The sequence below is a fragment of the Macaca fascicularis genome, chromosome 4 (assembly GCF_037993035.2).
Source record: "Macaca fascicularis isolate 582-1 chromosome 4, T2T-MFA8v1.1".
NCBI classification, from domain to species: Eukaryota; Metazoa; Chordata; class Mammalia; order Primates; family Cercopithecidae; genus Macaca; species Macaca fascicularis.
The window spans coordinates 99,586,754-99,602,500 of record NC_088378.1 but is presented as its reverse complement, the minus strand read 5'-3'; the positions used below and the strand labels follow the sequence as shown (position 1 = coordinate 99,602,500).

The 15,747-nt window shown below is 37.4% G+C and overlaps 1 protein-coding gene across 1 annotated transcript in view; it reads right to left on the bottom strand.

The window, feature by feature from the left end:
* FILIP1 (filamin A interacting protein 1) overlaps nucleotides 1-15,747 on the bottom strand; it is a 311,264-nt gene that overhangs the window by 229,121 nt on the left and 66,396 nt on the right. Inside the window, exon 3 of the mRNA XM_074037614.1 lies at nucleotides 5,040-5,087. Coding sequence (XP_073893715.1) covers nucleotides 5,040-5,078 — 39 coding nt within the window. The 5' untranslated portion in view covers nucleotides 5,079-5,087. The remainder of the gene's footprint in view (nucleotides 1-5,039; nucleotides 5,088-15,747) is intronic.

Here is a 15,747-nt window from a genome sequence, read left to right as displayed (position 1 = left end):
TCTCAAGACAAATATTGTCTCACTGAGGATGGCATACTGCCTGATTGAGCTTTAAAACAAAGTTTCATATCACGTGCTTGGGTAATGGACTAGCAGTACTGTGATTATGTGGGTTTGCTTTTTGAAGTTCTCATCTATTGGCAATACAAACTTAAATTTCACAGATAAAATGATATGACCTCTTTTTACTTAAAAGTACTTCAAATGCTTCAGAAAAAATAAGCTTGAAGAGTATAGATGAAACAGTGATGCAGAATGTTGGTAATTACTGAAGTTGAGTGATGGGTACATGTATATGCAGGGGATTGGCTCCAGGACTGTTGAGTATACCAAAATCCACATATACTCAAGACCCACAGTCAGCCTGTGGATCCTCTGTAAGCAAAAAGTCACCCCACATAGGCACATTTTCCATCCATTGAGATATGTGGTTAATCGAAACAATTCCTGTATAAGTGGACCCGTGCAGTTCAAACCCCCGTTGTCAAAGTATCAACTGTATTATTCTCTTTTCTTTTGCGTATGTTCAGAATTTCACATAATAAAAGCATAAAACTAACATTAAAATAACAATCACATTTTGATTGTATGCTTTCAAATTACCATGTTAGGTATTTTCTGTAATAGTATTAATTCAGCATAGATCTAAGAAGTTTTAATTACATATAGAAACTACACATTTTTCTTTAGTATATTCAAATGCTATATTAAAGTACTTAGAAAAAATTAACTTTAGTAATAAGAATATAATCTTTTTAGAAAAGTGGTATGAATGTTTATCATTTTCCATATTTTTGGAAGGGGTTTGCAAAGTCAGACACCCTCTGGGGTGAAGAGGAGGCCCCTCCAGAGAAATCCCAGGGAGAAGTGCATCTTACAGAGCAGTAACCCTGTATGCAAACTTTTTCCTCTTTGCATGGGAGTTCTGGCCATTTTTCTGACAGAAGATTTTTAGGCACTATTTATTGATATACATTTTCAAGCACCTGATCAATAAGACAATTATGAATTCCTATCTTGTTTTGCAGTGTGCAAGAGAAAACTATGTATTCATAGCAGATAAGCAATAACATTTTATCTTAGTTTCAATAGATTTTAACCACAACGGAGTTTGTGGTTCTATATTAGAATTCATCCATATATGAGAAAAAGTTCTTAAAATTAAGTACTTTTATTTTTTCAGCAAAATTGGTTGCTTCATCATCATACACTAACCTGACCGCATATGCGTGTTCTAACATTGATGAATAGTACTTGAGCGCTACCTGGTGGCTCTCTTTCTCCACACACTATAATTTTAGTCTGATAGTCTGACATGAGAATATCCTTGCACCAGCCTGGCACTCCAAATGCCAAATTAAAAGAAGACATTATTTGCCAGACAAATAGATCACCTGCTCAAAGACTATAGAATCCTAAACCTCGTAACACAAAATATCCATTTTTTGAAATATATAAGTAGCTCTGTTTTATTATGGTCAAATATTCTCTAATAATGCAAAAATTGAAAGACAAAAAATAGTAGTATTGGTTATTTTTAACAACATATCATGTTTTAACATCCTAATTGAGTATCATTAATCACTCTCCCCTCTTGGAAGAAGCATGAGATTTGGAATTAGAAAACCAGGTATTAGATGTTTAATGTCATCTTTGAGCCATTGGAGAAAATGGTCCCATTCTGAGTGAAAGAAAACATTTTTTAAATATTCACTTTCTTTGTTCCCCATAGTTTCTTGTATCCTCCCCCAAATCAGTAAGAAAATTGTTAGGTCAAGAGAACAAGAAAGAAGCAGTCAATATTCACTATGGTTTTTGTTTAATGACATTAAAAAAAGGTCCCTAGGGGAACAGTACCTAAAGTTTACACCATATCAATTCATTGGAAGAATAATAGAAGGCACCAATAAAGTCTTATCTCTGCCCATGAAAGAGAAAATGAGAGTCATCAGGACTATAAGGGAGGTGGCAAGCAAAGTCAGGATCCAGAGGTGACCAGCACTCCAGTGCTCAAAATTACAGTTTGCAGAATTCCTTAGGTTGAATAACAGGCTCATTTGCAAATCAGAAAATTTAATAGAAAATATAGGACACACCATCTTGTCATATTAATGCTTTCTATTTCTGAAGCTCCAATCTTTCTGCTGACCCATCATCTGACCAAAATTTTCTAAGTACCTACACCACAATTGACCCGAAAGTACATTTCTTCATTTTGCACCACATGCTCTTTCCCATGCATCAGCCACAACTCACTATGTCTTCCCCCTCTCAAAGTCGTATTCATCCTCCAAATGCTAATTTAAACCATGCATGTTCCATGAGTCCAAATATTACTAGCCTGAGAGAATCTTTCCATCTCCTACATACCCACCCAGCCCAGAACCACATGGAGTGAGACAGAGGCAGATTCCCTGAGAAGAAATGAGTGGGGAAAAAAAGCTAGGCAGACAAAAACAAGAAGTAACAATTACAGTTACAATAGGAACAAATTATAAGAGTAAAAATACACACAAACCATTCAGGGAAGTGCACAAAGTCAATTCTGCTGGAGGCTTTAGGGAACAGTGAGAGGAAAGGTACTTGGGGCTATAATGTGGAAGTTAGTGAAATGAGGAGCTGAAGAAAATGGTACCTAATTAGGCAGAAAGTGAAGAGCCAATGACTTCTTTTAAAAACACAATGGCATAATTTAATCTGGGTTGTAGGAAGATTTATCAGTCATCAGTCATCAATGTGTAACAATGTTTTCAAAGTTTGGTCCTTGGCTGACCAGTATCAGAAATCACCTGGGTACTTTGTTAAAAACTGCAAATTCCTACATCCCACCCAAATTTACCAAATAAGAATATCTGAAGCTGGGCCATGGGTATCCGTATTTTAAACATGCACTCTAGGTGGTATTTCTACATTCTAAAAAGTTGAGAAAAAATAAGGTAGCATTTTAATAGGAAAAAAGATTTTAACAATAAACCTACACAATGACCTTAAGTGGAAGGTCATTGAAAACCTTCCACTTAATCCTGATGCATTTTGTCTATCACTAACTAGCTGTGTGATTGGGTAATAATTTAGCTGCTCTGAGCCACAGTTACTCAAGCTATAAAGTAAAGTTTGAACTAATTAATCTTCCAAGCCTTTTTAAACATTGCAACATCATGATTTTTCAATCCTTCTTGAACTATTTCTACACCAATGTGTAATAAAGAGTTAGTTCAACAGGCTTTGCCTGCTCAAACTGCACAATCTAAAAAAAGGAGTGGCTCTTGACCTGGTCCTGGGACAGAACTTCTGAGTCCTTGGAATATCCTGCCTGATAAGAATGCTTTTGCATGCCTCATACCTTGAGCCATTCTGTATTGGAGCCATTGCATGCCTCCAGCCTTTAGCAGGCTGGAGATTGAGTAGCTACAGTCAACCACATGGGCTCTACATACCTATGTGACTGACCCCCCGAAAAATCCTGGATACTAAGCCTCAATGGAACGTCTCTGGTTCACAATACTTCACACATATTGTCACAGATCATTACTGAGCAAATTAAGCACAGCTGCCCTGCAATTTCACTGCTAGACAACACCGGGAAGCTTGTGACTGGTTTCTCCTAGGTTTCAGCTATGCACCTTTTCCCATTGCTCATTTTAATCTACAGTCTTTCACTGTAATAAGCTGTAATCATGACTATAACAGCTTTTCTGAGTTCCACGAGTCCTTCTAGAGAATCATCAAGCCTGAGAGTTGTACTGGGAACCCCTTACACAACAGCATTTCAATATGATAATATTTTCTCTTTCATTAAGCTAAAAAATTGTAAGTAGAACATTTTGTATTAATTTTTTATTTTGCTGCTCTTTGACCCAATATCTACCAGAAATTTATTCCACAGAAATTATATAAAATAAGAAAAGCATTACATGAATTTAAATGTTTATTACATTGTGGCAGAAAATTGAAAACAACTTAAGTTTCAAACTTTACAGGAAATGACTTAATCAATGATGATACGTCCACCTAGTGAAATAGTGTATAGTTACTAAAATGTTTAATTAAAGAACATAACTCTCACCAAATTGTGTGTGTACATGGACAAAAACTAAAAGACAACATGGAAAACTAAGAGATGATTTATGGTGACATTTGGATATTTTTAAAGTTATTATTATAATAAAATTGCTTCATATAAGTATATATTTTAAGCATGAAATTATAAATTTAGTTTCCTTGTTTATAGTACTAATTTAGTTTTTTAAATTTGAACTTCTGAAAATCATGGACCACTGATATATAGACCATTCATTAACTAAAATAGAAATTCTAGGTTCTATGTGGAATCCAGCTCCCTTTGACAAAGGATTAGGAAATATGAGAACGGAGCAATGTGGAGAGACAACATTATATGATGGAAGGGGACTGGATATCAGAGTCAAACTCATCTAGGTTGAACACCAGCTTTACCCACTATTAACTATGAGGCCTTGAGTAGCTTTCTTTACCTTGGAGAGCCTGAGTTTCCTCATATGCGAAATGAAAATAATAACAACAACTGTATTGAATGATTATTCTAACAAGTAAGTATACTCTACAGTTTCTGGCATGGAAGAAAAGGTACATAAATATTCAGTTCCTTCTCTCTTTCTCAATTTCACCAAGATTCCAGATTTTAACCTACATATATTTTTAAGTGCTTTTCATCCTGTGATATCTAGTTTCAATATCATATCAATTATGAAGCAATGTAGTCTTCATGACATAAATAATGATGGCCCAATAGATCTGAAAAAAATCTTAATTTTTTAGGTGATTGATTTAAGGGTTGATAAACGCACACATTACTGTTGAGCATTTTTCCACTTAGCTAAGTCATAAATACAATTCTGAAAATCAAATAATCTCATTCAAACTTATGTTACTAATTTTCAAATCCAAAATAGAGCAGCATTGCATAATAAATATTTACCAGAGGTAATTAATGAACCAAAACCAATAACAATAAAAAATCAGAGAAATAATGGGATACAATAATGGATGGAAATTCTTACCACAGCCACTGTCACTGCCTTCCAAAAGCTTCTGGGCATTGTATTTTGCTAAAAAAATTCAAAGATGGAAAATTTTAGAAATCTTTTCTCTACTTTTAAGTGCACAAAAGAAAATTGTGTTCAAATTGTCTTTCCTTGATTAGTTCAAAAGCAAAATAAAAAATGATAGTGCAAAAATATTTTCCTCCAGTTTGCAATGTTTTATTGACCATCCAGCCTATCTGATATGTTGCTTTAATTATGTTTCCGTGTGGGAAGTATTGTCTCCTACCAAAGCATGCTCTTTATTTAGTCACACAGGAGATTTTGAGAAAAACAAGTAAGACAATTTTAGTTTTCTTACCAGTGGGAGTCAAGTATGCATTGAGGAAATATTTGTCATGCTCACCACATTTTTGTGATATGCTCGTCTCACAGAACCAGTGTACAACTTACATAAAAGAAGAATGGTTGTTGTGTATAACGCTGGAGAAATATTCCCTGCCGCCCATCTTCCCTCCTACAGAATTGCCAGGAAAATCTTCCTAAAACATAACTTTTCAATTCTGAATCTTGTTTAAAATTTATTAAGGTCTCCTTTTTATCTCCTGCCTGATATTTGGTCTCTTCAGCCTGCTTCCAATGATCCTCCCTGCAAAATCACCCCAATAACAGGATCAAATTAATCCAACCCTGTACCTTTGCTCATTTTGCTATAGCTGCTTCAAATGACTTTTATTTAAATTTGAATCATCTCTCAAGACCCAGATCAAGCCATCTCTCATTCATGAGACTTTTCTAGTCCTTGTGGCTCACACTAACTCTAAATGCCCATAGCAGCTCTTGTATGAACTCTTATCTTGGCATGTCATAAAATACTCCTTTGTACTTTTGCCATTTCAAGTAGCCATATCCTTTTTATGATCCACCTTCTACTCCAGTAATTGGAAAACAGTAACTGTGGTATTATAGAAGCAAAACATGATGATTATATCTGTGGTAGATTATGTTATTGTTTACAATTATTAATTCCCTCCTTTGTGAATAAGATATGTTTCCCCAGCCCACTGATTTGGGGCTTGGACATGTGAATCGTTTTGACCAATGGAATATTTGATGTATATCATTTCTGAACACAGGCTTTTAGAGAGATTACAAGACTCCAAAAGTACTCTAGTTTCTGTGCCCTCTGCCATAAGAAAGGCATGTTGCACAGGAGGCTCTCGTTTAGTTCATGTCCCAAAATAAGGAGATATATGGAGCAGACTCAGCCTGCTGTCTGCATAGAGTCATAGCATCCAACCAGTAGTTGACAACATGAACCAGAGACAAGAAATAAATATTTATTCTTGTGAACCACTGAGAATTCAAGGTTGTTATACAATGAAAGCTGACATAAATACCCACTATTTTGCTTGCACTATGTCATATATTCACAATATCTCATTTGACTGACATAAAATTCTATGTGCCATTGCTATATCATCCCCATTTTACATATGTGAAAACAAGGATAAGAAAGGTAAAGTAACTAGTCCAAAACACACAGTACTGTAAGATTTTAGAATCAGACACACCTGGTTTTAAAGTTGGATTCTGCCGCTTAGTAAACTTAGTATCATATGCAAGGTACAATCACAATGAAACTCAGTAAAACAGAGATAATATTTAAATTCTTCTCACAAAGCACACTTTTTAGACCCGTTGGGAAGATTAAATAATGTATTTGACTGTCCAAATGATTTAATAAATGTATGTCTTAATTTATGTCACCATTAAATTGGACCATGATAAACCCTTAAATGTAGGCAGTTTAGGAAGCATGTGTGAGGAAGAGAGACTGAGAATGAGAAAAGTCAACAAAATGATCAGGTTATAATTTGGGGAAAAGGGCTCAAGCCCACTAAGATACTATATGAGATATGTCTCAGATGACCAAGTAAGAACCTATCAGCACCAATCTTTTCAAAAATAAGAATCCATGTTTACTTATAATCTCTGGATAAAATAAATAAAGTAAAATAAACAAGCAAAAAAAAATGATCTGAAGTCACTGGAAAGTGAACAAAAGCAAGAAGATTCTGTAAGAATTAAAACTTGGAAGAAGGACTAGAAGAGGATGAGTTTCCCATTGTTATAGATTTTAGCCTGAGGGCAGGCTAAAGTCAGCACTACACAGAGTGGCTAAAATTCTAATAGAAAGCAGTCTTTCTGGCCTGAAGAATTAGAGAATGGAATTCAGAGTGACCACAGAACATGGAAAGTGTGGAAGGAATCTGAGAAAAAAGAGAGCCAGAAAGGGAGAGGCCAGAATTCTGTTTATGACCTCTACCCAAGTCCCTGAACTATACATGAATGAGGCAGAGACTCTAAGTACCTCAGCTAAGGACAAGAGGAATGAGTTGAGATTTCAGCTGCTGGGCAAGAGAAAGCATGTACAGTAGGAGTTTGACAAAGTTAATTTTCCACTTGAAATATTAACACTCTTTGGAGAAATACAGTAGAAACTAGAATCTTAACTACAAAACATTCTACAGAGTCCACAACACAATGCAAAATGGCTCAACATATTAAGAAAAAGGAAAATGTTCATTTTCAAGAGACAAGACAATGAGCCGAGATCAACTTCGGCTGAGCATAATGGCCCATGCCTATAATCCTAGAACTTTGAGAGGCCAAGGTGAGAGGATCACTTGAGCCCAGGAATTTGAGACCAGCCTGGATAACATAGTGGGACCCCATCTCTACAAAAAATGCAAAAATTAGCCAGGTATGGTGTGATGTGCTTATTGTTCCAGCTACTTGGGACAATAGGCACACGGAGGATCACTTGAGCCCAAGAAGTTGAGGCTGCAAGGAGCCATGATCAGACCACGGTACTCCAGTCTGGATGACACAGTGAGATCCTACCTCTCAAGAAAAAAAATATAAAAAGATCAATTTCAAAGTGATCTAGATGATAAAATTAGCAGACATGAATTTTAAAGCAGATTTTATAACTCTGTTCACTGAAATGAAACGAAATATGCTTATGTTAGTGAAAATATAAAGAATATCAGCAAAAAATAGAAACTTTAAAAAAGAATCAAAATTCTTGAAATAAAAGATGCAATTTTGAAAAAAAAAAATCTAACTAGATGGACTTAACAGCAAACTGGACATGACAGAAGAAAGAATCTGTAAACTTAGATTAACAGATATCATTCAGTCTGAAGGACAAAGGATTTTATAATTTTTAAAACTATCAGTGTGTCTTGGAGATCTATGGGACTATGACAGAAGATCTAACACATATGCAATCATATTCCCAGAAGGAAAACACAGAGAGAATGGAGCTGGGGGGAGAGGGGAATATTTGAAATTTAATGGCCCAAAATTTTGAAATTGGGTGAAAGATATAATTTAGAGTCAAGCTGCCCATAAAGGCCGGGTGCAGTGGCTCACGCCTGTAATCCCAACACTTTGGCAGGCCAAGGTGGGTGGATCACTTGTGGTCAAGAGTTTTGAAACCAGCCTGGCAAACATGGTGAAACCCCGTCTCTACTAAAAATACAAAAATTAACTGGGCGGTAGTGGCACACACCTGTAATCCCAGCTATTTCGGAGGCGGAAGCAGGAGAACTACTTGAGCCTGGGAGGCGGAGGTTGCAGTGAGGCCAGATCGCACCACTGCACTCCAGTCTGGGTGATGGAGTGAGACCCTGTCTCGGAAAAAAGAAAAAAAAGGCTGCCCAGAAGGATAAATTTGAAGAAAACCACACTTACACACATCACAGTCAAACTGCCCAAAAGCAACAATAAAGAAAAAATCTTCTTGAAAGTAGTCAAAGAAAAATGGCATATTGCTTATATGGGGACAACCATTCTAATATATACTGATTTCCTCCTCAGAAACTATGGCGATCAGAAGACAGTGAAATATCTCTAAAGTGCTGAAAGAAAAAAAAAAAATCTGTCAACTCAGAATTCTATATCCAATGAAAATGTCTTTTCAAGTACAAAGGCAAAATAAAGACATTTCCATGCAGTAGAATATTAAAAGGAGAACTGCACTATAAGAAATGTCAAAGAACCTTTTTTTAGACTGAAAGAAAAATGAAACCAAATGGAAACCGAGATCTTCAGAAAGAAATAAAGAGCTTTTGAAGTGATTAATATGGGTAAATGTGAGAGACCATTTTTTCTTCTTTAAAGGATAAATATAATTATTTAAAGCAAATATGACATTGTCTTGTGAAGTTTTTAATATATGCAGTTGTAAAATGTAACATCTACAGTAGTATTCACTTAGTCTCAGGGGATATGTTCTAAGACCTCCAGTGGATGCCTGAAACAAGGTAGTGCCAAACCCTATTGCCATCAAGCAAAACACATATCTATGCATGTCTTTCACTCACAAACTTAATGTCTTTTCCCTCCTAATTAAGCACTCATCATGCACTGTGGCCATAACTTCTGCAGTATGAGGTGCAGCAGCAAAACTAGCATAAATTTCTTTTTCCTTATTCACGATTTTACAGACAAAAGATTTGTTCTTACCACAGATCTTAGCAACCTCAGCATGTGATTTTTTTCTTTCCTTATTAAGTTGGGAACTTTCAGCTTTACACTTAAAGGAAGCAGTGTATTGCTTCTCTTTGGCATATCCAAATTGTGAGTATCACTACTCTTGCCCTTTGGGGCCATTATTAAGTAAAATAAGGGTTACCTGAAGCAAGCACTTTGATACCATGACAGTCAACCTGATAACCAAGATGGCTACTAGGTGACTAATAGATAGTGTATTAGTCCGTTTTCACACTGCTGATAAAGACATACTCCAAACTGGGCAATTTACAAAAGAAAGAGGTTTAATGGACTTACAGTTCCATGTGGCTGGGGAGTCCTCACAATCATGGCAGAAGGTGAAAGACATGTTTCACATGGCAGCAGACAAGAGAAGAGAGCTTATAAAGGGAAACTCCCCTTTATAAAACCATCAGATCTCATGTGACTTATTCACTATCATGAGAACAGCACAGGAAAGACCCGCCCACATGACTCAATTACCTCCCACCAGGTCCCTCCCACAACACGTGGGAATTCAAAATGAAATTTGGGTGGGGACACAGCAAAACCGTAACAGGTGGGTAAAGTATACAGCATGGATACACTAAACAAAGGGATGATTCATGTTCTGGGTGGGATGGAGTAGTACGGCACAAGGCTTCATCACACTACTCAGAACAGTGTATAATTTAAGGCTTATGAATTATTTCTGGAATTTTCCATTTAATATTTGTGGATTGCAATGACTATGGGTAACTGAAACTGCAGCAAGTGAAACAGCATACAATGGGGGAGACTACTGTAGAGCAAAAAAGGCCAAAGGGGGTGGTTAATTGATATATAAAGTTGCATGGTTTCTACATTTTACATGAAGCAGCCACCAAAAATAATGATAATAATAATAATAATAATAATATGAAGTGGTCTAGCTAAACAGTAATAAATAAATAATATGGAATTTTAAAAAATATTCAAACAAGAAGAAAGCAGACAAGAAAGAATAAAAACAGAAACAAACAGAAAACAAGTAATAAAATAATAGCTCTAAATCCAACCACATTAGTAACTACATTAAATTTTAATGAACTAAATACTCCAATTGAAAGGCAGAGATTAGAAAATTAATGAAAAAGTAAGATGCAACAATATGCTATCTACAAGAGATACACTTTCAATATAAAGGCACAGGTTGAAAGGAAATGGATGGGAAAGATATACCATGCAAATAATATCTGTAAGAAGGCTGAAGTAGTTATGTTAGTATCAGATAAAATCAACTTAAAAAATCATTCCACCACAGTACAAAGAAAATAGAGTTGCCCCTGCCTTTAGTGGAGCAAGTGCCTACAGGGCAGAGAAAGCCATCAGGCAGCAAAACAGTGACAGACCAAGTGCCAACAACTGTCTGCTGATGTAGGTGAATTTATGGAGCCAGGGGAATATAGGGCAGCCATCATTGGCATCTGCTATAGAGTAAGTTAATACATAAATTAATAAAGAGTGGTCCCAGCAAAGTACATAAACAGAAAACTCTTCTGCTATAAGCACTTAAAAACACTAGGCAAATGTAACAAAAATACTTTTTAAATGCATAGGCAATTCCCAACAAAGTTACCAGAAGCTAAAGACGCAAATGACAATCAAGTGATCTGATACTACAGCTGCAGGGGAAAGTAGTGATGTTTGCAGATGGACAGGAATAGATTTTATAATTCAGCAGATTCTTGGCTCTCTCATTGATTAACAAACGAGTTCAGGTACCAAAACTGCCCCTCTGCAAGATGGCTTTCTTCTACTAAGAGAGACCATCTAAGCTCTAAGACCTTGTCCAATTAGAAATAGATTATGTGTCTGTCAGGTTTCTTTCTGCTGTAAGCTATAAAAAACTGGCTTGGGGGTAAGGGATAGTAAGTTCAAAGAAGGAGGAATTCTTGGCTCATGTAAATGAGACTTAAGCTTTGCTGGATTCAATACTCAGATAGTGTCAATACGACTTGTTCTCCCTCCATTTCTCAACTCTTCTTTCCTCCGTGCTGACTTTCTTCATGGAGATCTAATCCACCTGGTAGCAAGATGGCAGTCAGCATCTCCAGGCTTATGTCTTTATTGCTTCTACCCCAGAAAACAATTGTAGACAAACAAGTCTTAGGCCTGACTCTAATCAGTCCAAATAGGGTAGCATGCCCATTTTTAAACCAAACACCCCAGGGAATGCACCAGTCTGATTTCCCAGTTAAGTCATATTCCCGCTGCTGAACATGGAATGGACTCAATACCACTTAAGCTACTGTAACAGACTCTTTGGTACCCTGTGTCCCTTCCCCTTGTGCCACCTCTGATTTCAGCATCAGCTGTGATAGAATTTTCTGTGCATGCTGAACCCCCTACACTCAAGCACCTGCCCTGTGTTTCTCCACTTTTCTGCTTCAAGGCTTTCCAAAGCAATGGGAATTTCCTCAACCTCTACATGGCCACAGGTCCAAAGTGCAGGGGATTTAATGTCCCTAGTGGCAATATTCAACAAAGTAGGGATGGAGGTAGCAGATAATTCCTCAGCCTCCCAACCTTCAGAGAGGTTATACCTAGGAGCATTCTAATGAGTTCCCAAAGGATCTTTGACAGAATTGAGCCCCACTTGCCACAGTGATAATGAACTTGATAAATCACTCTATTGGCTATTGGCTTTTCCATATTTCATGTGTTTCATACTCTCCCTACTCCCTCACTTCTGCTTGATATCATCTCCCAAATAAATCCCCACACCCAACTTCTAATCTCAGGCTCTGCTTAAAGGAATCCAAACTAATAAACTACATGACCTGGAAGTGAGATAAAAGATGCTTTATCTGAAAAAAGTTAGGACACTGTTAACAGAATGATGACAGCACAAAACAACAAATGTCTATTACAAACCACCAGTTACCCAAATTTCTCCTATCTATGTAGGGACAGACCAAAACTTTCCATCTACTCTGGAAGATTCCCAAGAGTCCTATACAGTCTCTAGCTAGACTGTCAAAGGTGACAAAACTTGGATCCTATTTTAGCTCTTCTTTTTCCTTTTTTTCCTTTACAAATTCAAATCGATCAACTCTTTATTCTTCTGAAGATCATTTCTGTAAATTATATTAATCTTTTTAGTTACTATTTCCTTTGGCTGCATGTATACCCTTTGCTGGTTCCCAATATTTCTGTTCTTATCTTGTCTGGAAGAATCAGCTTTGGGAGCAAAGATTTTGTTCAGTTTACCTTGATTTTATCACATTTTTATTAACATCCCCAACCAGAAGACTCAAAATAATACATGATATTCCCCTTTCCAATCTTAGACCTAGATGTTGTGTATTATCCTAAGAATAACCATGAGCACACACACTATGGGAATTCATAAATGTTTTCTTAACTAGTAGACCATTTCATCCATTCAGGAACCCACTGCTACTCCCTACCAAAAAAAGTTCTATACTCTTTTTGTTTAGTCAAAACCCCTCTGTGAGGAAACACTTCCCCTTGAAAAATGCTAATCTTCCTCTTTAACCCCTTCCCCATTTAAAAAAAAGCAGGGGGCAGCTTGCTGCCAACACTCATTTAATTTTACATAAACATGCTCTGAGGCTGAAGCAAATCTGTCTGATTTTTAATGTGAAAATAAAATATAAAAAATATAAAAACTGATCTTGGAGTTATTTCTAAACAGAACTAACATCAGAATCATCTGAATCATCAGAATTGTCTATTTCAGAAAAATTGAATTCATCAAATGAATCTTTGGTCAACAACTGTTCAAGAATGATGTTAACATTGTGCAAAGGAATGCTATATTTTCTAGGATTTGATATTTTCGGCAGTTGAGAATTACTATATTTTGTAAATGGAAATACCACTACCAAAAACAATGCTATAAATAGAATGATGTCTTTTGTTTCTAAAGTTGACATACTAGAGCAATGCAAAAATAATAATAAAAGTGAAATGTTTAATGGCAAACTTATTTTGAGGTAAATACTGCAGCTGCAAGTGCTGCTGGCAAGTATTCGCAGGGCAAAAGGGGAGAGTTAACTAGAAAAATGTAAACAATCTGAAACTGCCTTGGCAAAATTATAGCAGTTAGAAAAACTGACATAACTGATTTCATCTTGTTTCTAACTTCACAAGCTAAGTGCCTTTGCTAATTTCTGCGTATAGACCAAGCTAACTGTGGGAGAAATTTAGTTTATAATTTAACTTTAAAGTGAGGATAATAATAGTCCCTTCCCGGGTTCCAAGATGGCCGAACAGGAACAGCTCCAATCTACAGCTCCCAGCATGAGCGACGCAGAAGAAGGGTGATTTCTGCATTTCCAACTGAGCAAACAGCACACCAGGAGATTATATTCCACACCTAGGTCAGAGGGTCCCACACCCACAGAGCCTCACTCATTGCTAACACAGCAGTCTGAGATCAAACTGCAAGGCAGCAGCGAGGCTGGGGGAGGGGTGCCCACCATTGCTGAGGCTTGAGTAGGTAAACAAAGCGGCCAGGGAAGCTGGAACTGGGTGGAGCCCACCGCAGCTCAAGGAGGCCTGCCTGCCTCTGTAGGCTCCACCTCTGGGGGCAAGGCATAGCTGAACAAGAGGCAGCAGAAACCTCTGCAGACTTAAATGTCCCTTTCTGACAGCTTTGAAGAGAGTAGTGTTTCTCCCAGCATGGAGTTTGAGATCTGAGAACAGACAGACTGCCTCCTCAAGTGGGTCCCTGACCCCCAACTAGCCTAACTGGGAGGCACCACCGAGTAGGGGCAGACTGACACCTCACACGGCTGGGTACTCCTCTGAGATGAAGCTTCCAGAGGAACGATCAGGCAGCAACATTTGCTGTTCAGCAATATTCACTGTTCTGCAGCCTCTGCTGCTGATATCCAGGCAAACAGGGTCTGGAGTGAACCTCCAGCAAACTCCAACAGACATGCAGCAGAGGGTCCTGACTGTTAGAAGGAAAACTAACAAACAGAAAGTACATCCACACCAAAACCCCATCTGTACGTCACCGTCGTCAAAGATCAAAGGTAGATAAAACCACAAAGATGGAGAAAAAACAGAGCAGAAAAGCTGAAAATTCTAAAAATCAGAGCATCTCTACCCCTCCAAAGGAACGCAACTCCTCACCAGCAATGGAACAAAGCTAGACGGAGAATGACTTTGACGAGTTGAGAGAAGAAGGCTTCAGACAATCAAACTTCTCCGAGCTAAAGGAGGAAGTTCGAACCCATTGCAAAGAAGCTAAAAACCTTGAAAAAAGATTAGACGAATGACTAACTAGAATAACAAGTGTAGAGAAGTCCTTAAATGACCTGACGGAGCTGAAAACCATGGCATGAGAACTACATGACGAATACACAAGCTTCAGTGGCTGATTCAATCAACTGGAAGAAAGGGCATCAGTGATTGAAGATCAAATGAATGAAATGAAGCGAGAAGAGAAGTTTAGAGAAAAAAAGAGTAGAAAGAAATGAACAAAGCCTCCAAGAAATATGGGACTATGTGAAAAGACCAAATCTACATCTGATTGGTATACCTGAAAGTGATGGGGAGAATGGAACCAAGATGGAAAACACTCTGCAGGATATTATCCAGGAGAACTTCCCCAACCTAACAAGACAGGCCAACATTCAAATTCAGGAAATACAGAGAATGCCATAAAGATACTCCTCGAGAAGAGCAACTCCAAGACACATAATTGTCAGATTTACTAGAGTTGAAATGAAGGAAAAAATGTTAAGGGCAGCCAGAGAGAAAGGTCAGGTTACCCACAAAGGGAAACCCATCAGACTAACAGCAGATCTCTTGGCAGAAACTCTACAAGCCAGAAGAGAGTGGGGACCAATATTCAACATCCTTAAAGGAAAGAATTTTCAACCCAGAATTTCATATCCAGCCAAACTAAGCTTCATAAGTGAAGGAGAAATAAAATCCTTTACAGACAAGTAAATGCTGAGAGATTTTGTCACCACCAGGCCTGCCCTACAAGAGCTCCTGAAGGAAGCACTAAACATGGAAAGGAACAACCAGTACCAGCCACTGCCAAAACATGCCAAATTGTAAAGACCAGCGATGCTAGGAAGAAACCTTATCAACTAACGAGCAAAATAACCAGCAAACATCATAATAACAGCATCAACTTCAGACATAATAATATTAACCT